The sequence below is a fragment of the Peromyscus maniculatus genome, chromosome 1 (genome assembly GCF_049852395.1).
Source record: "Peromyscus maniculatus bairdii isolate BWxNUB_F1_BW_parent chromosome 1, HU_Pman_BW_mat_3.1, whole genome shotgun sequence".
NCBI classification, from domain to species: domain Eukaryota; kingdom Metazoa; phylum Chordata; class Mammalia; order Rodentia; family Cricetidae; genus Peromyscus; species Peromyscus maniculatus.
In genome coordinates, this window is record NC_134852.1 from 160,322,749 (window position 1) to 160,350,635 (window position 27,887).

A 27,887-nucleotide genomic window follows, 5' to 3' on the forward strand; every position below is an offset into this window, starting at 1 on the left:
CAAACATGAGTAAGAAACAAAAAAAAGGGTATACAGGAATAGAGAAAGATAAAAGCCCCGAGCCCAAAGATAGATGGAATAATTTAGGACAAGGAAAGCTGGCTAGCAACAAGCCAACTAAGGCCGTGCATTTATAATTAAGAATAAGCCGGGGCTGGAGAGATGGCTCAGAGGTTAAGAGCACTGACTGCTCTTCCAGAGGTCCTGAGTTCAATTCCCAGCAACCACTTGGTGGCTCACAGCCATCCGTAATCAGATCTGGTGCCCTCTTCTGGCCTGCAGTCATACATGCTGTATACATAATAAATAAATCTTTAAAAAAAAATAAATCGTAAAAAAAAAAAAAAAAGAATAAGCCTCTGTGATTTATTTGGGAGCAGGATGGCGGTCCCCAAAAGAGTAAAAATTGGCAACACTCCTGAGATTAAAAGGAGTGCACCATGACCACAGGACACAATTTGGCTTTAAATTTCAAAAGGTTTATTTGATGTGTATACGTGTTGGTGCCTGCACGTCTGTGTAGTATGTGCATGCCTGGTGCTGGCTGAGGCCAGAAGAAGGCGTCAGAACATCTTGCAGCTGGAGTTATAGACTGTTGGGAGCCACCTCGTGAATGCTGGGAACTGAACTGAACTCTGTAGGAACGATAGGTGTTCTTAACCCTAGCCATCACCCCAGCTCCCATATTTAGCTTTGTGTCTCACTGCGGCGCAGGTTTGCCTGGATCTCACCGTGCAGCGAAACTCAGGCGGGCTTCCCAGGCCTCCGTGTGGCCGGTTAGTCAGTAACTGTGGACTTCTCCAGCGGCCTCAGGTGCTACCTCTGACACTTAGCGACCGCCGCTTTGCGTGACGACTCACGAACGAGCCACCTCCAGCGTGGAGCGCCCGCCTTTCCTCTGGGGGCTGTGGCGCCTCCCTTCCGGCCGGTGCCCACGGAGGAGCTTACCGCACAGGCGCAGGGTCTGCACTCCCTCCCCGCCCCCACTCCCTGCGCGCCCCCGTTCCGCGTTCAGCTGCGGGCGCTCTTACCGCCGTTTGCCGCGCGCCCCCTGGCGGCACCGCCCCACCTCGCTCACCTCCAGTTCCAGCCCCAGCCGGACCCGGGGCCCATGATCCCGGAGCTCCTCCGACCCTGGGCCGAGTCATCTGCCAGCTCTCCGGGAACGTCATCCCCGCTGACCACAGCGGGATGGGCCTGAGTCCGGCCGCCAGCGGGGAGCACAGCATCCGCCTCTCCAGGGTCCCATGGCCACGCTTCAAGCTCACCTCGACGACCAGTACCACCAGTACCACCGGGTCAAGTGACACCCAACCTGCAATTGGAACTGGACAGTCAATCGTGCCCCACTCAGGTCTGCCCCAGTAATGGGACCTCTTCCTTTGAAGTCTTTCTGGGTGGCTCTTGTCCCAGCGAGTCGCCTCCAGTCAGAAATGGCTTGGCAGTTGCTTGCATCTAGACAGCCCCCTACCCCCCCCCCTAATTTTATAGAGGGCAAAGTAGGAGCTGGGCACAGTTTTAATCTTTATTTATTTATTATATTTTTTGGAGACAGGGCCTTTCTTGCTATGCAGCCCTGGTTGGCCTGGCACTCTATATGTAGATCAGGCTGGTCTGGAACTCACAGAGATGCGCTTACCTCTGTCTGCAGAGTGTTGGGATTAGAGGCGTTCACCACCACACCTGGCTTCAGAAACCATTCTAAACCAGAACACCCAGCCCACTTTTGGCTTGAGTTGGTCTTTTACGGGGTCCATTTCTTCCCTGATAGAAGGCAGTTGTGTATTAAATCATACCCCTTCCCTCCTGAATTAGAGTCAGCGAGCTCTCAAGGGCTGTTGGTCCAGTTCCTGCCAAAGCAGTTCAAGCAAGGCCGTGAGTTAGAACAGGCCGGAAGCTTCCAGCATGGGTAAGAGTCATTCCACGAGGACTGGGGCTTTGGGTACCAGAAGCTTTTTTGGAGATCTGTCTTAGATGCTAGTTCTGCAGGACAACTCCCCCTCTCCCATACCAGGTGATTTCTGCTCGATCAGGCAAGAGCAAATCAGTCAGTAGGGCTTGCAAGGTGAGATTGTGCTAAGCTGCAGACCTGATCACTGCTGTACCTTGTTGAAGTTTTTACCCACAAGGCGGATCTGCAGACTCTTGAAAGTTGAGTGCATTTGTAGGAGCACAAACCAATGAAAAATTCAAGAGGCTTGTGCCTGGGCATTAGGTTGGGGTGAGAAGAGGAGGTATGCGACCTTTTGCATGTTATCATAATCTCTTACTGTCTTCTCTCCTATTAGAATCAGTGTGCAAGCATCACTTGCTGATAAACATCGGAAAAGAATAATGAGCAAGTTAAAAATAAACAGAAAGCTCTGATCAGAGGTGGAGGGGAGAATAAATAATAGAATTTACTTGGGAGTAAGTGCAAAGTGCTGTGCAAAGTGTACACACCTTGTGGAAACCAAGAGTGTAAACCATGTTCCAAGGACGTGGGATAGAGAGAAACATTAAGAGTTGAGGAGAGGAGAATGGAAATTGCTGTGAATTGATGATCTTTGGCCTCCGATTTAATAAACAACGGCAGCGTTTAGGGACCAGCAGGGAGGGGGGTGGAGCCAATCCAAGGTGACCTGTTGCTGGGTAGGTGTCCCTGAGAACTACTACTTGTGGTGAGTCATGGCTTTGTGGAGTTGTTCATGTTAGCAGTGCAGGACAGCACTCCCTCTGCCTACATTTTGTCTGAATTTGAGACCAGGGACTCTATTTTGAGTGTGACACCGCTCACCTATGTGGGAGCCCACAGAGGTTTCCTAGTGAGATCTGAGCTTGCTTTACCCAGCAGGGCTGTATAAAAGGATGATTGGCCCACCGGCCTGGGTACCAGGTGTTTGGAAGGGTTTACACTTGGCTTTTGCTCCTCCCGTTGGCATTACTATAAAAAGCCTTTTGAATAAAGTTCTAGGCCGTTGGGTATTGACCCAGGTCCTCCTGAAGCTATCCTGTGTTTCTGTCTTTCCTCTTGTTGGCTAGGCCTATCATTCTATCTGACGGTTTCTCATCCCTCTCTCCTCAAGAATGAGACCTGGGTCAATACCCAACAGCCTAGAACTGTTGGGAAAGGTGGGAGTAGGACCCCTCACTTACCTATATATTCAGTTTTAAACAATTGTCAGAAAACCAGGAAGCAGTGGTTGTACTGCATGGTATCAAGTTTGCAGGTGTGTGAGGGATGTCTCAATGACAAAAACTTGAAGGTGTCTTAAAAGCACAGATCTGAAGTGATTGGTCACAGAGACTTTCCAATAGCTGTGGAATAATGTTGTTTGCAATGTGATTGCAAATTTTTTTTTAGAGAGAAGGCGGTAATTAACTTGGAGATCACATCCAGCAAGAAGAGAACAGAGCTGATTCCAACAACTAAGTCGGAGATCGAAGTCAAACTAAAAAATCAAGTAGTCGTGGTACGTATCCCAAGAATTGATAGAATAAGTGTTTTAGTCTCTTGGTGACTGACACTGTATTGTGTTTTACTGTGTCTAATAAATATCTACACTGACTTGAGATATTGTTATGTATTTTCAAGTAGCTTTCCTGAGGTATATTTAGAACACATTTAAACTCTAGATGTTCAAGATATACAATTAGACACTTTTTGATATTGTTAGAGCTGAAAAGAAAAGAGAAAAATGGCAGTCCCGGGGAAGGAGCTGACATGAGAACCCCTTAGAAGACCTGTACAGGAGAGAGAGCTTCACAACATGGAGTGGGAGAGCCTGAGATGAGACAGAGTGTCTTAGCAGCTTGGTGGGGCCTTGGAGGGACAGAGAGCGAGCGAGTGAGCTAGCCCTTCAAATCCCGAGAACAAAGGGGTTTTCTGACTCTGATAGGTTTTGGAGGTATGTGTGTGTGTGTGTGTGTGTGTGTGTGTGTGTGTGTGAAGCTTCATATCACGTGATCTATCTTGGCCCTGTCACTGTACCAAAGGATATGGTGGCAGGCATCAGGTAGGACCATGACTTTATTCTGCAGCTCAGGGGATGGGGTTGGTGGAGGACTTCAAGGCCACAGAGCAACATGCTTTCTTATCTGTCTCATAAACAGAGAGTTGCAGGGGAGCATGGTCTGACAGAGAGTTTTCCTGCCTTGCCCACAGTCAGGACAAATCTTTGTCACCCTCCAGTCCCACAGCCGCTCAGACCCAACCAAGTAAACACAGAGACTTATATTGCTTACAAACTGTATGGCCATGGCAGGCTTCTTGCTAACTGTTCTTATAGCTTAAATTAATCCATTTCCATAAATCTATACCTTGCCACGGGGCTCGTGGCTTACCGGCATCTTCACATGCTGCTTGTCATGGTAGTGGCTGGCAGTGACTCCTTCCGCCTTCCTGTTCTTTCTTTTCTCCTCTGTTAGTCCCACCTATACTTCCTGCCTAACCACTGGCCAATCAGTGTTTTATTTATTGACCAATCAGAGTAATTTGACAAACAGACCATCCCACAGCACTTCCCCTTTTCTTTCTTTCTTTCTTTCTTTCTTTCTTTCTTTCTTTCTTTCTTTCTTTCTTTCTTTCTTTCTTTCTTTCTTTCTTTCTTTCTTTTTTTTTTAAAGGAAGGTTTTAACCTTAACATAGCAAAATTACATATAATTTGGAAATTTGGGCATAGCTTCTCTTACTACTTCCTGCTGGAGGGGGGCGCTGTATCTCATGGGGACACAAAGAAAATTTTAGGGTTATGGAGTAGTCCATGAGGTTGTATTGTTTGAGCCAGTTGCCTTCAAATCATCCTGGATGTTGGATCATCTGGGCCATGGTGTCATCGGAGACCTTTCAGGGAGTCTTGGCTGGTCAAACCTGATGTATCTTAATCTGGAACAAATTCATAGCCTCTGGCTTTCTGTGGAAACAAAAGCAGAGCCTCCTTTCCAAAGCAGCATATCCTTACATCCAAATTTTGAAGTCAAGGTACCTTTAAAATATACATTTTGGCATAACTCAACAGCTTTTGCAATCAAATAATTTTCTTCAGTTACAAATATCAAAGAGAACATAATCCAGATTCTCTTTGTGGTAGCCATCTTTACGTGGCTTATTTTTTATATTACCTTGAGCCTATTGCTTTAAACTGCAGCATTCTAAGACTGAAACAGTGCTGGTGCTGTGGCTGCTGGCTTTGCCCACTTCAGCTTCCCAACATGGCGGTGGTACGTTTACCACCAGCTCTGGGAGCCATCTTGGGTCTATACTTTTATCCAAGCAGCGTGTAGCTCAGAAACCTCTTTTTGTTTTGTACTAGCAAAGGCTAAATCCACCACACAGCTTAATGTGTCACTTGCAGAGGCCTCAAGCCTGCCATACTGTAGGTTGAGCACACATGCCAGGAACCTGCCATAGTAGCTCAAACACGCAGGCTGCCGATAACTTGAGAGAGACAACTAGGAACTGTTTTTAGCTCCGTTTTAGAATCTTTTTACTCAGGTTTTAGGTATAAACTCTTGCCAACACATTGGGCACCATTTGTAGCTAGAGTTTTCCTGCCTTGCCCACAGTCAGAACAAACCATCCCACAGCAAGGGGGTGGGGAAAAACACCCATGAGCCAGCAGGGGGGTCTGTGACCTCACAGATACATGTATACCATTGTGAAGCCCTGCCACAATTGAGACAGCATGTCCATCAAACATGTTTTTTAAAAATGCCTGTTTGTAACCCCTTCCCTGTTACCACCATGCCTCCCTCGCCAGGCAGCAACCAGTCTGCTTTCTGCCAGCTGTAGATTAGTTTGCATTTTCTAGAGACTTAAGCAAGTATGGTCATAGTGCATGTACTTCATTTTAAACATTTTATTTCATTCATTCATCCATTGATTGATTGTGTATAGGGATGTGGGCTTGTGTGGGGGCCAGAGGACAACTTGAAGTTGGTTCTCTCCTTCTACCACGTGGATTCCAGGATCAAACTCAGGTTGTCAGGCTAGGTGGCAATGTCCTTTACCCCCTGACTGAGTGATCTTTCTGGTTCTCTAGCAGTGGTTTTAGTGAGGTGCTCAGGGTCTGCTGGCGACCACAGCTGTGACAGCTGCTACTGGCTTTCACTAGGACCTTGTGATCCTGTTCATTTAAATGATCTCTTTAGCAGGAGAATAATCCTAGCAACCACAAGTTTTACTTTCTCATTACATAGCGGAAAAGTGTCAGTTGAGTCTGTAGATCAGTTATTTAGGGTTATAGAGATGTCAGCCATTCTAACGTTTTCACAGAACCAATGCACGTGTCTCTAGTGTTACAACCAAAGAGAATTCCAGGCTCTCCTTAAAGGTTCTTTTCATAGGGCACTGCAAACATTTCTGTCAGTGTCAGAGATCTGTTAAATGATGCTTCCAGGGACTGATTTGTATTAAGAGAGAACAGAATGAGTTGGTATTAGTTATGAATATCATAATGCCTTCACATTGCACAATGCAAACATTCTCAGTTGAGTGCTTAACAAGGCAGGTTTGTTTTTCAGTAAGTTTTATGGGGCAGAAAGTTCCTGCTGCCTCTGTAGCTGCAGGGTGGTTATTGTTTTTAACACTTAAGATTCCCCTGAAAAAAAAATTAGCAAGATTTGTGCTTTGAAAGACGAGTTCCAGAATTTCAGGTGGTGACATGAGCAAATGTCAGGACCTTGTAATTCCCTATGACCAGCAAACTGGGGTCAGAGCAGAGGAAGGCCAGGTGGCACTGAGCAGCATGGCAAGGGGTCCAAGCCTTGCTTCTCTGTGGTGCTTTGCCCAGAAGGGTGTCTTCCATGCCACTTAGCAGAACAGGAAGGAAATACAGATGTATGTAACTGTTGGATGAGCTGCATGGCCATCAGCTCCCCACGCAGGCCTGGTATGATGTTCATACATAGTTCCACTCAGGTTCCTGTGTTTAGAGAGTTGTGACAAAGATTTGCTGTGACCTGTCACTTCAAGCCCTGTCTTCATCTAAACACAAGTCTGTGTCTCCACAGGTGTCTTTGACAGAACGCTTATGCATCTGTCCCCAGTGTCCTTCAACTCTGCCAGGCCATTGTGAAGCTCTGTTCCCAGAGTCTCCATCAATTAAATCTGAGTTTTGCTGCTTTGACCAAGATGACTAACCTATTGCTTTACTTACACAGCAGAGGTGAATTAATGCCAAGAGAGAAGATGAAATAAATGCATCTTGGTGTCCTAGCATGGGGAGGTACACCAGCTTCTTTTTCTTTTTAAAAATATATCTCTGATCTTTGAGAATTGAATACTTGTATACAATGTCTTTTGGCAAGATCCACATTTTTTAAAAGCACCGAATCCAGTTATTATTGCTGGTATGTGCATATGTGTAGATCCATCCACTGTAGCATGGGCAGGCTGCTAGGGGCCATGTCCCCCACTGATGCTTGCTGGGGGGAGGGAGAACCAGCTCTTTTCCTGAAATGAGGTCTTGAGATTTGCTGGGCACGGGTGTAATTCTGCCTCTACCCCTGATCCCATTCTCTCTCTTTTCCTATTCCCCTTTGTCTGTTCCATGTTCATCCCCTGCTCACTCTGTACAGGTTTACGTTCAGCGAACCTAAGTTCTTTGCTTCCTTAGGCCTTTGCCATGGATTGCCAGGACTGCCTCTCTCTGCTCTTGTAAACATAGCATATCTCTGCTTTTACAGTCTAGATGTATGTATCCCCTCCAAAATTCACACGTTAAAGTCCTAACCCTCAGGGTGTTTGTCTCTGGAGTAAGGAAATAGTTAAAGTTAAATGAGGTCATGACGTGAGGCCCTGAGCTGCCATGGTGGGTGTTTTTGTGAGGAGAAACCCCAGGGAGCCCGCTTTTTCTTTACTCTCACCCCCTGTTTTCTGTGAGAGCGCACAAAGGGAAAGTCATGTAGGCACAGGTGAGGTGGTGGATACCATCAGTTGAAAGAAGGGCCCTCAGAATGACCCTTGCCTTGTGATATTTTATTTGTGCAACCCAATAAAGCAGATAAGCTGAGAGGACAAAGCCAGCCACTATATTAAACATAGAAGTCATGCAATGGTAGCACACACCTTTAATCCTACCATTCAGGAGGCAGAGATCCATCCAGATCTTTATGAGTTCAAGACCACACTGGGAACAGAGTCAGGCATGGTGGTACACACCTTTAATCCCAGCACTAACCATGGAGGTCTGGAGGTCTGTACAGACAGACAGGAAATGATGTAGCTGGGTGGAGAGAGGAAGTAAGAGGGCAGGGACAGAAAGGCATGTAGGCATGGGTATACAGGAAGTAGGTCTCTCTTTTTGGCTGAGGATTTCTAGTGGTAAGAACGTGGCTGACTTCTTTCTGCTTTTCTGATCTCTCAATTTTTATCCCAATATCTGGCTCTGTTTTTTTTTTTATATTAATAAGGCTGTTTAGCAATTCGTCTTACACTGCCTTGTTGCACCTTGCTTTTGGACTCCACAGTCTGGAGAACTCTGAGGAAGTTAACATGTGCTGTGTAAGCATCCAGTCAGTGGCGTTTGGTCATGTCAGCTTGAGCAGACAAATACACAGCTCTTCCCTTGAGATAGACCCTCATCTGTCTGTCTGAAGTCTTACTCCTAGGTGCAGTCTAGGCTTTGGCCCAGCCTAGTGAGCTCTCCAGAACATCACCCTTCCACACTGCCCCCACACTCCCAGGCCTAACTTGATTAATGTACCTTGTACACCAGTCTAGGCTGCCCTAGCTGAAAGCTTTCTTGGTTACTACTGAATTGGAATCATTCCTGTCCCTTCAACCAAAACTTAGCACTGAGTGTCTGAAGGACTGACTTCTCAATATCTCATACCCGATCTGAAATCAACGAAACTTCCACCCACCAGAGGCAGGCTAGAATCTGACATCAGACACACAACCAACAGAAGAAGCCCGCATGCCCAGGTCACATAACAAACAGTATGAAATGCCAAGACAATATGTGCCCTCTCCTGCCCAAATCCTCTAGTCTTGTAGAAATGTTCTCCCATGAGAATTACCAAGATGAACCCCAGGGCCCAGAGTTTAAAAGAACAATCATGAGCACGATCAAAGAATTCAAGGAGTTTAAAGAAGACACTAATGCCTCAGTGAGCTTGAGGAACAGAGGAATAAACTTCCGAGTGATGCCCAGGAAAACACAAACATATTGCTGAATGAAACAGAGACAACTCAGGACCTAAAAACTGAATTCAGTAGAGAGAGAAACATACCGAAGAAAACTCAAGCTGAAATGAAGATTTGATTGAAAAGCCGAAGGCCCCACCCCTCCTTACTGCGCTTGTGATCGCAAACCCTCCTGCGATCATTTCCAGGACCCCTGTCCTGGTGATGAACTAATTTGCTCTGTTGTCTTAATCACTCTGCCAGAGCCTCATGACCAGCACTTCCACGAGTGCTGTTGTCTTTCCTCTGGGAAAGGCCCTCTTGAGCCCCCGGCCTTTAATAACCTGTGGGCCTTGTCCTCCCACCACCCTGTCTTTAGTTTCTTACCTTCCATCTCCTGTACGAGAAAGGCCTTCACCTTCACTCGCCCGCTGAAGTGATCTTCCAGATTGTCCCATAACTTTCTTCTTCTTGCCTTTGAGATCTCAATCTGCATCTTGTGAGAGATCTCTCTTGACTGACCATGAATAGCTCAGTGACCCAGAATAGCTGGATGGTTACTGTGTGCTGTATCGATCTGTCAGTGGGATTGCAAAAGTTTTTCATGACTGCTATTAGATAAGAGCCATGGAGGACTCATCACAGGAGCTGGGCAGCTCTGGGCTCTTTTTGTGTATATGTGTGTAGCATACATGTTTGCATGTATACACAGGTGCACTGTCTTATTTCAGGGACTCTGTCACTGCCAGCCACTATACAGAAGTTCCTGTTGATTTTTTTTTTTTGGTTATTTTTTTTTTTTTATGTTACTAACAGGAGGGCAGCATATACACCTTGGATATGTGAGCAAGGATGACTTGTGTCCCAGGTGGGGTAGAACAAGAAGGTACAAGATTTAATCATACTCCTCAGAATGGCAAGAAATACAAGATTTAGGAATTGTTCATTTCTGGCATTTTTTTCCCCAGTTAATATTTTTGGAGCACAGTGGATGACTATAGGTAATTGAAATTATAGAAGGTAAAGTGAAGACAACAGGGAACTTTTCATATGCAAATTCTTTTGTGTCCTGTCAATACTTCAGGCTCCAGGTTTAATTACTGAGATGTCACCTTGGTACGGGGTAGAGTGTGGAGTATGTTCCCGTCATTCCCATCAATACACGGGCAAAGGTTTTGTCCCAGAGGGAGTAAGAGTTCCTTTCTGGAGTCAAGTATGTGAGATCCTGGTATGGAAACACAGAGTCAGGTTCTCCAAGTACTGTGTTCTACTGTGCAAGTGCTTACATGAGATTTTATTAGTTGCCAAACGAAGAAAAGAATAAACTCACCAGCTGGCGGCAGCGCCCACGGGCAAGCAGCTAGAACAATGCTGGGAGCTCTCTGCCGCAGGCTTTAGGTGACAGTCGCAGCGATGGGACCGGGGAAAGCCAGTTCTGGTAAGAGTCCATTGTGAGGATTTGAGGAAAGGATGTTAGGTCAGACACTGGGGTGGGCAGTGGATAGCTTTCAAAGGGACTGGAAATATCCCAAGATAAGTTGGCTCTGGTTTACAACATCTCAGCACTCCATGAAGTTTCCTCACTTGGCCTTGTAGAATCTAAAACACAGGTGCAGCTCCCCTCTTTCTCTGTCTCTGTCTCTCTGTCTCTGCTTCTCTCTCTGTCTCTGTCTCTCTCTCTCCCTCCCCCATCTCTCTGCCCCTCTCTTTTGTAAGCTTCCTCTCACAGTCCACATTTTCTTCTCTCAGCCCCCGCGACTGCTCTGGTGTCTGGTCACATACCACTAAAGAGTCAGTAGCTTTAAAAACTGACCGGGGCCTGGCATTTGGTTCTAAAGTTGGAAGCGACACTCCTGCTTTGTGGCCTTGTTCTTGCCGCCTGGCGCCTGCCCCAGGCAGGAACAAACTTTCCACCCACTTCCGTGCTCTATGTCTACTTGATTTGTGACGCTTTTAGAATCTGGCCACCTTACAAAAGACTGGTTTTTCTCTCTGGGTGCCTGGGAGAAGGACCAGATCTGGGTGGCATCCTATGCAAAGGAAATAGACAGCAGATGGCTGAAGGGGGTTGACTCACAATGTATTCCTGAGTGGGGTGGAGTCAGGGAAAGTCAGTGAAAGGGTACCAAGAAACTGAACACTGGAGTGTTGGCTGGGGTTGGAGCCCGCTGGGAGGGGACATATAGGTTCCTGCTGTTCACAGAAAGCCGGGGAATGAGAGAGTTAAGGAGAGGGAATGGTGGGACCGTACATTTAGCGTGAATAACTCCAGATGACTCTCAAGTCTGTGTGAATGCCATTTAGTTTTCTACTGTACTAGGGCTGCCCAGTGACAAAGTTACAAATGGAAACATCCCCCCCAAACTCAAGAAAACTTATTTGTTTAATGAGCACGAGGGTTTTATCTGCAAGCGTATATGTGCACCACGCAATGCAGTGCCTGTGGAGGCCAGAAGAGCTGCAGGTAGTTGTAGGCTGCCATGAAATGCTAGGAGCCGAACCTGGGTCCTCTGGAAGGACAGGGAGTACGCTGAACCACTAATCCATCTCTCCAGCTCTTTAAGTCAGTACCTTAACGTTTTCAGGTTTTCTCTTCTCCTTCCTGACTCCCTGTTTCCTGGACCACAAGGCTCATTCAACGTCCTTGGTGCTTGAAGTGGGAGTTCATTAGCTTGTTTTCTGGTGTAGACTTGGCTGATGTGCACTGTGCTGCTGTCATCTGGGCATCTGTTCTAGGTCAACCAGGATCTTACTGCTTGCTGCAGTGGTGGTGTGTCCCCAGTGGGAAGGAAACAGCCAGGTTGCCTGGGAAGTCGTGGTGTTTTTGTGGGTAGGGAAGTGGGTTCCTAGAGAGAGCATCTATGGCATCCACTGGCTCAATAGTCTAGACACAGGGGAGTGTCATGGAGCAGGACTCTCAGGTCCTCATGTCTGTGCTTGGGTACAGTGACAGAGTCAGTGGGTGGTTCAGAGATGACACAGCAGCTTCTCTGGGGCAGTGCTGTGGACAGACTCAGAAAAACCTGCCCCATACCACTGTCGTCAGCCTTCCCACCCTGATCGGTGCCAGAGACAGCAGAGGTTGATTACGTTGACCTCCCATCTTTATATATGCGCTCATTCTTCATCCACGGGTGACATGGTGGCCTCTTCCCTCCTTTCTCCTTCCTTTTATTGTTCCCTCTTCCCCTCTCCCTCTGCCACTATCTTCTCTCCCCCTCATCCCCCCAGTCTCCCACCTCTTCCTTCCCTTTTTTTCCTCCTCTCCTGTCTAGTGTCAAGACTTAGATTATTAATGGCCTTTAGGTTGCATTATCAATGAAAATAGGCCCAAAGTCTTCTGTGTGTTTATACACACATATATATGTATATAGCTTAATGTATATATGTCCACTCAAGTACATTACATCCAATAAGTTCTGTAGTGGGTAGCCATTCCAGCTTTGATCTGGAAGTTCCAACCCCCATTGAGGCTTTGGTAACTGTCACGCCTACAAGGCGGGGCTGAGAGAGGACCCTGAAGACCCAAGATCCAGATGTGCTGGCTCTCTTGGTTCCTGGACCCTGGATGCTGGAGGTAGACCGAGCAGAGTTCTCCAGAGAACACCACCAGACTGTGCTACACCTTTCCCAGAGCCTGTTACCTATCTCTTCACTTGTAAGTTACCCCACAAAATAAACCTCCCTTTTAACTATGTGGAAGTGGCCTTAATAATTTCACCAATATTCTCCTCTTATTTATGTGCAAAGGGAAAAAATGAATTAATAACCTGTATAGGATTAAAAGCAATTCAACTTTTTACCTACATCAGTATATGAAAGTTTTGAACTTGTGTTGATTTTTTTAAAGATGAATATAAAAATATCAGAAATCTAGACTTCCTTACTGACATTTAAAAGTACTATTGTCTGGGCTGGAAAGATGGCTCAGTGGTTAAGAGCACTTGCTCTTGTAGAGGACCAAGGTTCATTTTCCAGAACTCATATTAGGTGGCTCACAACTGCCTGTAACATTCTGGTTCCAGGAGACCCAAATCCCTCTTCTGGCCTCTGCAGGCACTGCACACACATGGTGTACATACAGTTAAGTAGGTACACACACATACACATAAATTAAAAGAAATACTGCTGTCTAATCCTTTTGTCATTTATTAAGACAAAGGCATTTGTGTGAAAATGGTCTTGTTAATACTGAGTCACAAAGAGAGTCTGCTAATTTGTCACTTGTCCCTTTTCACTAGTCTTTAAAAGTGAGGGAGCTCTCTCTGTTCTTGCCTTCTCACTTGCTCTTTGCAGCTTTCTGGGCCTCCCCATCTTCTTCTGGACCATCTCTTATGTGCTATTCTCACAGCCCTTAGCTCTCATTCTCTTCACACACTACTCCCTCCAGGGCTTTAGGAAGGGGCTATATCCATACGTCTCTCCTTCTGGTCCTAGAGCCAAGGAAAATGAAATCCACTTGTGTGTGTGTGTTTATTATATATATTTTTTGTGTTTATTATATTTTTTATTTTTGAGATTATAATTACATCATTTCCTTCTTCTGTTCCCTCCCTTAAGCCCTACCATGTACCCCCTCCTGCTCTCTTTCAAACTCATAGCTCTTTTTCTTTAATTGTTGTTATATAGATGTGTATATATTCATTCATAAATATATAAATACAACCGGCTCAGTCTGTATAATGTTACTTGTATGTATATGTTTTCAGGGCCAACCATTGGGGATTGGATAACGAATTCTCCAGCTGCTCTCCCCTGGGGAGATGATTTCTCCCTATCTCAGCATTCCTTAGTTGCCTGTAGTTCCTTGGGTTGAGGTCTCCAGGCTTTTTTCCCTTCCACATTAGTTTGTCTATTGGTGCCCTCCTTGTTCAGGTCATGTTTAAGCAGCCATGTTGGTGAGTCTTGATGATTATGAGCATTCGGTTCTGTGTTGTAGTTGTGTCTTTTGGGACTAGGCTCTACAACTCTACATTGTGATCAGTTGTGGTTTTCTATTGTGGTCTCCTTCTGTTGGAAGATAAATTTCCTCGATGAGGGATGAGAACGCTTATCTGTGGGTATAATTGTACTTAGGATGTGGTTAGTGATTATACTGGTTTAGCAAAGTGGCAGTTGTAGGTTTGCATTCAAGATCTGACTCGAAAGCCTCCTCCCTGAAAAGGATTGCCTTTCATGGTACCAGAAGGCACCATATAAGCTTTTGAATGAGGGAAGCAACCAACAGTCCTGCCCAGCTATTGTGCCCAGGAGCCACAGTAATGTGCATGGCATGATAATCCTAAGGGTGTAATGGTGACATGCGTACTTTGGAGGTCACCAACAACTCTGTAATTGGACTTAAGGAGAGGTCATGGATCTTGAAATTCATTTTTTATGGGATCTTTTCTTTTAAAAATTTCCCCCTTTTATCCAAAATAGATTCTTTTCTCATATACTTTATCCTGATTACAGTTTCCCCTCCCTCTACTCCTCCCAGTCCTTCCCACCTTCCCTCCCATCTGGATCAACTCCCTTTTGGTTTCTCATTAGAAAAGAACAGGCTTCTAAGAGATAATATCAAAACCTAACAAAATAAAATATAGTAAGATAAAACACCCCCCCCCCCAACCCATCACATCAAAAGTTGGACAAGGCAGACCAACAGAAGGAAAAAAAAATCTAGAGAAGGCAATGAAGCAGAGATCCACTCTTTCACACACCCAGGAGTCCCATGAAAATACTAAACTGAAAGCTATAATATTTACATAGAGGAAGAACCTGTTCCCCATGCTGGGTTGCCTTGCCCAGCCTTGATGCAGGGGAAGAGCTTGGTCCTGCCTCAACTTGATGTGGCATGCTTCGTTGACACCCATGGGAGGCCTGCCCCTTTCTCAGTGGAAAGGGAGAAGTGGATGGGCGGGGTAACAGGGTGGGGGTGGAAAAACAGGAGAGGAGGGAGGAGAAACTATGGTCAGTATGTAAAATAGATGAAAACAAATTTAATTAATCAAAATACACACAAACACACACGCCCAGAAGACCAAGTGCAGGCCTGTGTCCGCCCTGTGCATGCTGCTTCAGTCTCTGTGAGTTCATAGGATCTTCACTCAGTTGATTTAGAGAATCTTGTTTTTCTGGTGTCCTCCATACCCTCTGGCTCTTACATGCTTCCCTCCTCCTCTTTCACGAGGGTCCCTGAGCTCAGAGGGGAGGGATTTGAGGGAGACATTGAAATCCATTTTAATTTTACAATAGGAGTCTACTTTCTGGATATGAAGCCTGGTTTGGGCCGCCCTCTAGTGGCCAGTCACTTGTCATGGCATTTCCCCTTCAGGCCCTGTTAGGAACTGACTAGCTCTGTCTGGGACTTGTTAGGTACCTTGGAAACTCTTTGTATCCCTCAGCTCCAGGTTCTTCAGTGAAGGGTTGTGGTGTATGTAGACTGTGTGCCTTGTGTCTAGCAAAAAAAAAAAAAAAATTCCTCCAGTGAGCAAGGTTTGTGGGACAGATGCGCAGGCCTGAGCACATCCTCTTCCCGAAAAGCCAACATAAAACTGGGAGGAACTGCCCAGAGAGCATGGGGTCTGAAAATCTGACCGAAAGCGTGCAACACACTGCGGGGTATTTCTTTTTAATTTTAAAAACATTTCATTGATTTTATTTTAGTGTATGGTTGTTTTGCCTGCTTGTCTACCTGCTACTCGAGGAGGTCAGGAGAGGGCACCGGATCCCCTGAAACTAGAGTTATGGATGGTTGTGAGTATCTGTGTGGGTGCTGGGAATTGAACTTGGGTCCTCTGTAAGAACAAATGTTCTTAACCACTGAGCCATCTCTCTAGCCCTGTGAAGGAAGTATTTTTTTTAAAGATTTATTTTTAATGTATATGCTTGCTTGTCTACATGTATGTCTATGCATCATGTGTGTGCCTGGTGCCCTCGAAAAGTGCCTAATGCCCAGGGATGCCAGAAGAGGGTACTGGAGTTATAGACAGTTGTGGGCCACCATGTAGATGCTAGGAACTGAACCTGGGACCTTTGAAAGAGCAGTAAGTGCTCTTATCTGCTAAGCCATCTCTCCACCTCTCACATTGAGAAATACTGAAATTCAAGATGGATTCTGGATCTCAGACCCTCTGAAAGGACGGTAGAAGTCTGTTGTGTTTCAGAGTGCCCTGGCTGGCTGGGGCTCACTAGAGGGCCTGTTGACCATGGCAGAGGGAGTGAATTTATTTGGAGCACAATGTGGATGATTCCATCCCCAGTGATGTTGCTGAAGGCAATTGCTATTTCAGTGGCAGGGAAGCATGGCCCAAGGTTACAATACTGACTGGGATAAGCAGTAGCCCAACTGGCCAGCCAGAAATGTACTGTGAGAGGTAGCTGAAGAGGACCTTGAGAAGGGCACACACCTCAGCTTCACTGGAAGGTGTGTGTAAGGCTGGCACATACATTTGGGAGGGACCCAGGGACCCTGGTGAGTCTGTTACTACTGAGTGAGCACTAGGGCTTGTGAGTACAGAGAGCAGAAGTTGATACAGACTTAAGCACTTCTGGAACTTTGAGTGAATTCTCCAAGTCACGCAGAAACCCATCCATAAAAGACAAAGCTTTACCAACTTAAGGTGTGGCTGATCCTCAGTCATGGGTGGGGCCATTGGATGATGCTGATCCCAGAAGCCAGGCTTAATAGAAACACAGGTTGGGGAGACGAAATCTTAAGTAGATTGAGTCAAGTGACCATTACATATTTTTATTATTTCTATTATTAATTATTTTCTGGCATTTTGAGACAGAGTCTCTCTATGTAGCCCTGGCTATTCTGGAACTCACTCTGTCAGTAGTTTTTAAGTTTCCTAGTGCTTCAACCCATTAATACAGTTCCTCATGTTGTGGTGACCCCAACCATGAAATTATTTTTGTTATTTCATAACTTTAATTTTGACATGGTTATGAATTAAAATGTAAATATCCGATATGCAGATGGTCTTAGGCAACCCCTGTGAAAGGGTCATTCAATCCCCAATGGGTCACCACCCACAGGTTGAGAACCACTGCACTATATAGACCAGGATGGCCCTGAACTCATAGGGATCCACTTGCCTTTGCTTCCTGAATGCTGGGATTCAAGACGTGTATCACCACACCCAGCTTGTATTATTTTTAAATTAAGTTTATTTAGTGTATGTCCATGCGTATATGTGTGTGTATGTGTGCATGTGCATGCATGTGTGTCTGTATGCTGCAGTGCATATGTGAAGATCAGAGGACAAACTTGTGGGGAGTTTGTTCTTTCCTTCACCATCTGGGTCCTGGAGCTCGAGCTCAGGTCATATGGCTTGGGGATGAGTTAAATACCTTTACCTGATGAGCCACCTCACCGACTACCAATAAATAATTTTTAATCACCTGGATGCTCCTCATATTTTAATCCTGGACACCGGAGCCACTTACTCAGATAGGGTTTCTCTGTGTAGCCTTGGCTGTCCTGGAACTAGCTCTGTAGACCAGGCTGGCCCCAAACTCAGAGACTTGCCTGTTTCTGCCTTCTGAATGCTAGGATTAAAGGCATGAGCCACCGCCTCCTGCCTGCTCCTCATATTTGTAATGTTGTTCTTACTCTTCATGGATCTTTTCATTCTCTTCCTGAAACACATACATGTAGACGAATTTTTAAACGGTCTTAATAAATAAAATACATGAAGCCAGAAATTTGGGTTAAAGCCTGAGGGAAAGATCAGAAGAAAAGGACAAACCATGAGCTAACCTCACCTTACCAACTCTGCAGCTTCCAAAAAGAGAGCGACTTCCTGTCTACCCAGGCTTATATGCCTTGCTGTTCTGCCATCTGATTTGCTCTCTGTCTAGCTACATCACTTCCTCTTCCTGGCCAGCTCTGTTACTTCCTGTCTGTACAGGCCTCCAGAACTCTATGGCTGGTACTGGAATTAAAGGTGTGTGTCACCATGCTTGGCTCTAGGTTGGCTCTGTTCCCTAGTGTGGCCTTGAACACACAGAGATCCTGCCTGCTAAGTGATAGAATTAAGGGTGTGTGCTACCACTGCATGACTTCTTTATTTGCTTAAAATGGCTTTATTTACTTAAAACTTCCTATTTCCTCTGATCTCCAGGCAAACTGTAATTATTAAAGCACAAATAAAATATTACCACATGTCAGCACAAATAAAATATCACACATATTTCTCTCTCTTATACACACATACTTCCTTTCTCATACACATTTACGTACACTCTCTTACACACAAACTCACACAAATACATTTATGCACACTCATACATTCACAACTCCACTTGGCCCCTGTGGTGGTATTTTGTGTGTACTCTTAACAAGTAAAATTTGCCTGAAGATCAGAGGGCAAAGGCAGCCACTAGATTAAACACAGAGGCCAGGCAGTGGTGGCACACACCTCTAATCCCAGCACTTGGGATCTCATGCCTTTGCTTCCAGTATTTGGGAAGCACACACACCTTTAATCCCAGCACTGGGAAGGCCGAGGCAGGAAGTGATTTGGCTGGGCAGAGAAAGGCATATGAGGCGTGAGGAGACAGGAGCTCAGCCGCCTTTCAGGTTGAGGACTTCGTAGAGGTAAGAACTAGTGGCTGGCTGCTCTGCTTCTCTGATCTTTTGTCATTTACCTCTATCTCTGACTCCAGGCTTTTACTAATAAGACTAATTAGAATTCGTGAATCAGGCCCCCATGCCTATGCTTTCACATGCTCCTACATACACTCACAATTCACACACACACACACACACACACACACACACACACACACATACATACACACACACTCTCTCTCATATACCACCTCACCCCCTATACTTACACACTCACAGCTCACACATATTCACCCTCACACCTACTCACACACAGACAGACAGACATCTAGACACAGTCACACATATACACACTCACACACAAATACACACAGTCACACACACACACAGATCTTGTCGGGTGAACATTCTTTCTCCTCTTTGGCCTCTTTGAGAGACAGTGAATCAACATTCTGGGTCCAGTCAGGAGGCAGGAACCATACAGTAGGTTGAACTGGAGGAGTTTTTAGTATTATAAAACTGTGATAAAAGTCTTGTCTGCAAAGTGTGAGGGATGTGGGGCCTCCCAGGGTTGAGGGAAGTACTCAGGGAAGGACACACTTGGAAGAGGTTCAGACTTTGTTGGACAGATGTGGTTGAAGTTATCTGATAACAGGTTCCCTGGTGTTTCAGCTGGTGTGCCACTGGTGTGGCTGCAGGTGAACCACCCAGGGGACTTGCAAAGGGAGTCAGGCTGTCAGGAAAGGTGGCAAACCTTTAGACGCTGGTCATGATGTCAGGCATGCCCCAGAGAGGTCTTCCCCAGGCCAGGACTGCAAAGTGGATAGTGCTGAGGATTCTGGGCCAAGGCAGAGCTTTACCTCAGTAGTGACCAGCATCTGTTGTGCCTGCGTCACAAGACCCCCGAGCAAGACCACCAAAGAGCCCATATCCAAGGCAAAACACATGGGTTTATTGATAACAAGCAAGCCCGGGCTTGGTCCCTGTCCAACACTCCAACACAGCAGGTGGAGGAGGACAGCCCTTAGCTCCCAGAATGAGGGGTTTTTAAAGGGAAAAACTGCAAGCAGGGTGGTACAAGCCTTTGTGTCATATGGTTGGGTGAGGGTGTGTAACCTTTGAATTTACTGGTTGGGGGTTAGAGTTATCATTTTTGGGCAGGCATAGAAAGTCCCAAGGCTTTGACCTTGAGCTGCCATGGAGGCTGGCTGGCCTCGCACATTCACATTGACCCATGCACATAGCTCTAAGTTGGTAAGGGGTCCCAGACAGTAAACAACTGACTGAACCTTGAGCAGTCAGAGTATGTGCAGAAAGGGAGCTACTACAAGGACTATGTCTTTTGTTCATGGCCCTCCCTGAAACTGCTTGCTCAAGTCTCAGGAAACTGAAATTGAGGCCTGATCTCCGAGAGAAGACTGACAGCCTGTTATGGTGTCTGCTTGGTCCTTTCACATCCTGCTTGTCTATGCTTGAAACTGCACCAGGCTCCTTCCTCATACAGTGCTCCTATAGCACCCACTAATTTAAAAGCTTAATATGCTCACTCCCAAGGAGAAGAGCTACCAGGAGTTAAGGCACATGCCACAGGGAATGTGTTGGTGCATTCAGAGCTACCAGGAGTTAAGGCACGTGCCACAGGAAATGTGTTGGTGCATTCAGAGCTGAGAGTCACTGATCACCAACACAAACAACCCCGATATTGTGTCAGGGAAGGGGACATCTTGTGGTCTTCTGATGAAGAGGGTTCAGGTTGGATTTCTGTCAAGTGATGGGCCACAGTGAGGTGACCTACATACAGGCTGAGCTGTGGCTCCGGAGTTCCTTGGACATGTTCAGTTTATCTGTCTCTTTCTCTCTCTCTCTCTTCCCATCATAGGACAAACCAAGACCCAGACCTGGAGACCTGATTGAGATTTTTCGAATTGGCTATGAGCACTGGGCCATCTATGTGGAAGATGATTGTGTGGTCCATCTGGCTCCCCCGAGTAAGAATGGATACACTATTGAGATACTGCTATGGAAGTTAGCAGAGTAAATAGAAGGATAGTCAATCACTGTGGTCCTCAGCCACTGCCCTTTAGCACCAAACATTCCTGAGCATTTATTTGTTTATTAGTAAGTACCAAGTGTCCAGCATTAAGAATGACAGGAGTGTAGAGTGTCCCTAAAATCCCCTCCAACCTATGATTCTAATGTCAATCATTTAGTATCCTTTGTCATGTTTCTAAAGACACCTTGGAGGGTAGATGCTCACACGTCACTTGTTTCCTATTGCCCCTAACTGCTGTTTCCCACGTCCATATCATCTTTTGTCGCCTTCCTGCCCAAGGCTTTGTCTTCCTGATATCCAGTGTCCTCTAGGCTGCCTTACCCTAAATATTCACCTGGTCCTCAGTTCATGGTTTTGACTGAACTTGGGGCTTGTTAAAGTGAAGTGGAGATTTGATGAGAGACCAGATAGTGAAAGTAGAGGGAGATTACAGAGGAATGTGAACACAACTTAAAATTGAATGTGGTCTAGAACCTTTGCTCATAGTGGCCATCTCAGGAGTCTGGTCCTGGGGGCGTGGTGAGGGAATGGGAGAGGGGCAATTTGATGTTTTTCAAAGTTTTGTGTTCTGTGTAGCTCTTGCTGGCTCAGAATGAAGTCACAAAAAGGCACTGCCAATATCTTTGATTCACAGCTTTGATTCCTGCAGGCTTTTCCTTGGGCTCCATCTCCCACCTCGGCAGGACCTTCCTACAGAGCAGAGTCCCTTCCCTCTTTCTTCTCTTCTCAGCCCCGTCCGCTTCCTGTCTCCATTTTCTTTCTAGGAGCCCAATCAAAGAGATGAGGGGAGGATCTGGGAGGAGCTGAGGGAGGAGAAAGAATATGATCAAAATACATTGTATGAAATCTTCAAAGGATAAGTAAAAACACCAAAACGTGATATAAAAAAGCCTGTGTCCAGAAACACCCTATGTGTGTAGCTAAAGAGATGGTTATCAGTGATCCCCTCCCTGCCTTCTCTAAGAGTGAATTCTGTCATCTCTGTGCCTGTTCATGATGACAGTGGTTCCATAATGCACCTCCCTCTGTGGCCACTGCAGGGGCAGAGTAGGGCTGTTAGTGGGGTTAAATTAACTTTTGTGAAATCAGTAGATTTTCTTGGAACACATAGGAATAGAATAAGTTAGAATAAGAGACTTTTTTTTTCTCTTGGACAAATTAGAAAGAGACATATGTACTGTGTACAACCATCCAGACAGCTCCTGTGGAGAAACAATCTTTTAAAATGTCCTGTCCTTAATTGATACAATAATAGTAGATGCTTGTGAGATACAGTGTGATTAGAACTGCTTTGCAGTGCTCACACACAGGTGGTTAGCATAGCCACCTCCTCTAATACTGTTTCTTTTTCTTTGCATGTGTAAGTGCATATAATGCTCTCTGTGTACATGCATGTTTTCTTGCATTCACATGTGGAGGCCTGAAATGTCATCATGTCAAAAGACACCTTGATATCGGGTGTCTTTCTTGATCACTCTCTCTCTGAACCTTATGGCTTACCAATTATGGCTGGCCCTGGGGATCTCTCTCTATTTCTCCCTCCCAAGGATTAGGGTTGCAGATGGCTTCCATTCTTGCCTGGCTTTTCCATGAGTTCTGAGGATATGAACTTTTATCTTTATGCTTGTGGGGCAAATGCTCTATCCATTGAGCCATCCTCCCTCCACGCCCTACATTTCTTTTTGATGAGAATATTGAAAATCATCTCTTGTACATGATATTTAACGTCTACTCATGTGGTCTCAGACAGGTTCCTGACCCTCTTAGAGTTTCCATGTCTTCTAAACACTGAGTGTGAGAGAATGTAGCAGCTTTCAAATGTTTCTTTTTTCCTGAAGCTGCAGAGCCCCACCTTGGTGGTAATGAATACCAGCTCTGAGTAGAGTAGGCACCAGAGGTCCAAATAGATGATTTCACTGTTCCCTTGCCGAGGGAGGCATGGTATGGTGGTAGAGCAGACACCAGAGATCCAAATATGTGACTTCACTATTCCCTTGCAGAAGGAAGCATGTTTTGGAACCACTGTTGTCATGCACATGACAGAGCCTTACCCGGGGGTGACACACAGTGGATGGAGATTACTGGCATCTGCTTAGGAAACAAGGCTCAGCTTCCAAGACAGGGTCAGGCCAATGCAGTCTAGTCCAGGGCCGTATGATCGGGTATTTCCAGAGTTGCTAACAAGAGATTCTTCTAGAGGTGAACAGACCATGTAACTCAGGACAAAAGATTTCTTGGGTGGGAGCTGCCTCAGTTGGTAACGTGCTTCCTGCACAAGCATGCGATTCTGAGTTCAGATCCCCAGCACTCATGTAGAAATCTGTGTATGGCAGAGACAAGTGAGTCCCAGAGCCCACTGGCCAGCCTGTCTAGCTACCAGGTGAGCTCTTGATTCACCGAGAGAGATCTGGTCTCAAAAAATAAGATGGAGAGTGATTAAGGAAGATAATTTGCCTCGCTTCTGGCCTCCACACATGCATGCACACCAACATACCTGTGCTCACCCTCCTACCCACGTGTGCATCCCCCCCTTCATCTTCAAGAAAAGCATCTCTCAGGAAAGTTGGTCCTCTATGGTATATTTAATCCAATTCCTTCTCCGATATGCTCTGAATTGATGGTTTGATTGAGAACTTCACGGGAAGTGGCTTATGAAAGGTCTTAGATCCAGCGAATCCTGCCCCCTCGCTCCCGGGGGTCTTCAACTTTTGCCCTTGCTCCCCAGGTGAGGAGTTTGAGGTGGGCAGCATCACTTCTATCTTCAGCAACCGCGCCGTGGTGAAGTACAGCCGGCTGGAGGACGTGCTGCATGGCTGCTCCTGGAAGATCAACAACAAGCTGGACGGGACATACCTGCCCCTCCCCGTGGACAAGATCATCCAGCGCACGAAGAACATGATCAACAAGATAGTGCAGTATAGCCTGATTGAGGGGAACTGTGAGCACTTTGTCAACGACCTCAGATACGGTGTGCCCAGGAGCCAGCAGGTGTGTTCTGAGCGCCCTCGGTGGCTCCTCACTGTGCTTTGCTGCGCTTTGTCGGGTCATCTTTGATGCTGGGCATGGATATGTCATCTTCCAGCTCTTGTCATATCACCTGCCCCGCTCAGACAGGCCAGTGCTAACATACAACACAGGACACGTGTGAAAGAGCCCTGAAGCCTAAATATTTGCAACAGTTTAATAGTTGACCCTTATTAAAAAGACTTGATGGGTAGAGGGAACGTGCAACTCCTTGTAGATAATGTGAGATAAAATGAAACTCCCTGAAGGATTAAAGGTGGGACACCATTTTCTGTTTCTGCCTCTCCTGTGATTTTTATCTTCTCTGCACAGAGTGGCGTGAAATCTCCCTCTTGTTATTTACCTCTCAGAGCATGCCCCCATCCCTCTGTCCATTTGGTTTTCCGGCATCCTTCTCTCTACTCTGTATCCTCTGTTTGCCTGTGCTCTGTTCTTGTGAGGCTTTGTGCTAGGAGCGTGGTGGGCTCCACTATGAAGGATCTCCCATCCTGTGAGCATTTGCATGTCAGTAAAGACCCCCAAATGGAGGGCACGATAGGAGGTCCTCTGAAGATGTGTGGGCCCAGGAGTCATGAGATTGAGCTAACTGTGCATACTGATTCATGTGCAGTTGTGCCCAGGTGAGTTTCCCTTCCTGTCTTCCAGAGTCCCTTTTTGTTGAATGAGGGCCTCAGTGGCTTCAGCCTCTCCTGTGTAGAGATCCTTTGCATCATGCACTACTCTGGAGGCAGAGCCTATGCTGAATGGCTCCTGGGAAAGAAAAAGGCCAGAGGTTCCATGGCCTGGGGGAAAGGGAGCCTGCCCTGCCTTGGGTACCTATCTGCAGATGCCCCCTTGGCTGGGTCTCTGGGAACTTTTGGAGATGTAGGATAGTACAAGTGGTCCCCTCCTGTAGGAAGAGACTGCAGGATGGCTGGGTCCTGAAGGGGATGACAGGGGTAGGAGCAGGGGAGGGTGCCAGCCTGAGATTGGTACACACTGTCCCATGAACCACTGTGCTTTGCAGGTGGAGCATGCCCTGGTAGAGGGAGCAAAGGCTGCAGGCGCCGTCATCTCAGCAGTAGTGGACAGCATAAGACCCAAATCTATAACTGCTTGAAGATGCTGCGGATTCTGAGTGCAGGAAGAGCCACCAACAGCTGCAGGGCAAAGATGCACCTTCCTTCCCCTTTGCCTTCCTCACTCAGTGGCCCTGTTTAAGAAGACTGTGAGTTTCTGGAAGATTGGCATGTGTCTAGTTACCTCCTCTGACATCTGTCCACTGTAGCTGATGTAGACCCTCACACCTTCAGCATGGGAGGAAGTGATAACCTGCTGTGACTCTTCTATGTGCCAGGCACTGTTGGGGCTGTTTCATGTGTTTGTTTAAACTTATTCCTTTGTTTCTTATGGACAAATTTATCTTGTGGCCCTGGGAAATCATCAGAAACATTCTGGAAACTCATTTAGAACATCCTCAGGGGCTCTTTGTAGGGTTCTCAGATGTCTCTTCTTCTGTTTATCTCTGTCCTGCCCTTTCAGGCCCGGTGTGTCGTTTGGGGGAGGGAGGGTGGAAAGGACACCAAGGAAAGCTGTTGCTCACTATTTAGGGCCAACAGTACCTTCATCTGACTGGAGGGGTGGCTCAGTGGTTAAGCGCACTTGCTGCTCTTGTGGAGGACCTCAGTGTGCTTCCCAGCACCCGTGGTGTTGGCTCACAACAACTTTTAACTCCATCGTTGTCCTCTGGCCTCTCTAGGTACCAGCACACACCCACACACAGACACACATACATTCACATGCTTAAAAATTAAAAAAAATTAATTTTTTTATTATACATTATCTCTTTAACAACCTCAGCTGCCTTCTCAGCACCATCCCGGACACTCCCCTGTCCTAACATGCCCTCTGTCAAACAAGCCAGTATATAATCTTTCAATTCAGCTTCACTTTGGTTCTCAGGACATGGGCAGAATGAAGCCAGATTCTTGCCCCAAATATCACACAAATGGTCCCCAGCTCAGTACCTGATAAAGTCCTTGTTTCCCTCTGAAACCCCAGGAGCCGGGCATTTTTTTTTTTTTTTTTTTAGCATTCTCCTCTTCTATGATCCCACCAGAATTGCTCATTAAGCTCTGCTTCCAGCTTCCGAGGGCTTTTCTAACCCCAGATTCCAAACTCCCACGTTCTAGCTCCAAACCACTTCCACATGGAAGGACCACATGGTGAAGATTCTTATAGCAGTGACCCACGTCTTGGTACTGATTTCTGTCTTAGAGTCTAGTCTGCTCTTGTTGCTTTGATAAACTACTCAGATAAAAGCAACTCAATGAAAGCAACTGTGAACTTACTTAGTTCACAGTTCCAGGTCATGGTCCACCAGGGTGAGGAAGCCACGTGGAAGGCACTTGAGGGAGCTGGGCACGTTGTGTCTGCGGTCAGAATAGAAGAGCGGTGAATGGGTGCATGGCTACTGCGCAGTTCCCTTCCCTTTTTCCAGTCCAGGGCTAGCCCGTTAAAATGGTGCTGTCCTCATTCAGGGTGGGTCTTCCCACCTCAGTGAACTCAATTAAGAGCATCCCTTCCAGCCATGGCTCTGAGATCCATCTCCTAGGTAATTCTAGATTTTGTCAGGTTGACAATCGACCCTGACCATCATGTGTCAACTTTGTTTAAAAATCTTGGATTTATAGCACAACCAATGAACTATTAAAAAACGTATAATTGCTAGAAAAATTGACATTTTCATTCTGACTGATTTCAGATGAATTTTGGAAACATCTAAGTCCACTGATCTCCACTGTGTGAATGAAGGAGTGATTTTGATTGGAAGATCTGAAATTGTTCCTGTGGATTTTACTCTGTGGAGAGCCAAAGTCACCCAAAAAAGCTAGAGATGGTTTTCCCCATGGCTCTGGAAATGCCTGGAAAATATGGAGGACATGGACAGCATGCATTAGCAAGATGGAACTCTCAAAATGTTTCTGAGATCTTTTAGGCTGCTTGCTCAGGGGCCTTTCTCCTGTTGGAGGGAAACAGACACAATGAAGAACTTCAGTGTTTGTCCACCATCCCTTTTTCAGCATCCAAAACTTGGTCCCTCATTCAGCTTTTTGGATACAGGAGCCTGGGCACACTTCTTGGTTGGAGTTTCCTCTGCCCTTTCCCATCAGCCTGTGCACTGTGCACGGCCGTCCTGGACGCTTGCGGTCTGGCAAGCCCTGGTTTCTGCGCATCGTGACTAGCAAGAAGCCAGTACCCATGATTCCCTTTCTTTGCCTCCCTGACACCTGGAAGATCATCTGGGCCCCAACATGTCTTCTTTCAGTCTTTTAACTCGTGGCATTGTCTGTGTTGAGACTTCCTTCGAGGCAGAACCTAAGCCCCAGGCCTCTACAAGTACAGCCTCTAGCCTTAAACTAACACTGTTATGTTTTAGTGGACTCCTTAATGATTCAGAACGCTTGGACTGCGTTGATGTCTAAGAAGCAAACAGGGATTTGATTAACAAACAGCTCCCCCACCATAAAGTGTTTAGCGACTCTGATAGTGAACTCCTCCACCTCTTGCTCACTGCTCTGGCTCTCTGGTGTGAACCCCATAGGCAAAGTATATTATCAATTATGTTCCCTCATCCATTAAAAAAACCTATAAGCAGTGGTTCAGGGTACCCAGATGCCAGACCATTGACATTCTGCGTCAGTTAGGGAGATGAAGACACATGGGGCCATAGACCACTTTCTGGACCGCGGTCCTTTCTGTTTTCAAGCTGTCTGTAAGGCCATGAGCTCTGGAATTCACATCTCACACATTCAAGATGAGGAGGTGAGACTTTATTAAAGCTTTTTTTTAAAGAAACAAATGTTGTTGCAGTTTCTGCATTGTAGACTAGGAATTGAAATCTCTTCTTTGAGGAGACCTGTCATGTCACCACTCTGAGTGGGCATGTGTCCCCTGTTGATGGTAGGAGGGCAAGGGCAGGGGGAGAGCCCAAGGGAAAGTGACCTGGATGCGAATGTTTCTGAGATTCAACATTGGAGGGTGAGGTGGGTCAGTGGTGGGGCTGGTCCCTTGGCATTCGATGACAAGTCACAGACATGGGATGTGCACTCGTGGTTAGGGAGGCGCAGGATCAGTGACACGTGAGTCAGCAAATGCTGCTATCT

At 46.2% G+C, this 27,887-nt stretch overlaps 1 protein-coding gene across 2 annotated transcripts; it reads left to right on the plus strand.

The window, feature by feature from the left end:
• Positions 1 to 625: 625 nt before the first annotated feature.
• On the plus strand, positions 626 to 27,583 carry Plaat5 (phospholipase A and acyltransferase 5). 2 transcript variants are annotated; one of them, XM_006980757.4, is made up of 7 exons: positions 626 to 1,354; positions 1,816 to 1,909; positions 3,344 to 3,452; positions 20,545 to 20,653; positions 23,444 to 23,706; positions 24,749 to 24,949; positions 26,486 to 27,583. In XM_006980757.4, exons 1-6 carry the CDS (start codon positions 1,192 to 1,194, stop codon positions 24,839 to 24,841), a joined length of 831 nt encoding a protein of 276 aa, XP_006980819.2. In that variant the 5' UTR covers positions 626 to 1,191; the 3' UTR covers positions 24,842 to 24,949; positions 26,486 to 27,583. The 2 variants fall into 2 exon arrangements, with proteins under 2 accessions (XP_006980819.2, XP_076414802.1); XM_076558687.1 differs by lacking the exons at positions 23,444 to 23,706; positions 26,486 to 27,583 and having other exon boundaries at positions 1,049 to 1,354; positions 24,749 to 24,947.
• Positions 27,584 to 27,887: the final 304 nt, after the last annotated feature.

Bases quoted from the DNA above. Each gene is read 5' to 3' on its own strand.
- Plaat5 (XM_006980757.4), top strand. From the start codon at position 1,192: ATGGGCCTGAGTCCGGCCGCCAGCGGGGAGCACAGCATCCGCCTCTCC. The intron at 1,910-3,343 runs GTAAGAGTCATT...ATTTTTTTTTAG, and splicing joins GCCGGAAGCTTCCAGCATGG to AGAGAAGGCGGTAATTAACT. The intron at 23,707-24,748 runs GTGTGTTCTGAG...TGTGCTTTGCAG, and splicing joins GTGTGCCCAGGAGCCAGCAG to GTGGAGCATGCCCTGGTAGA.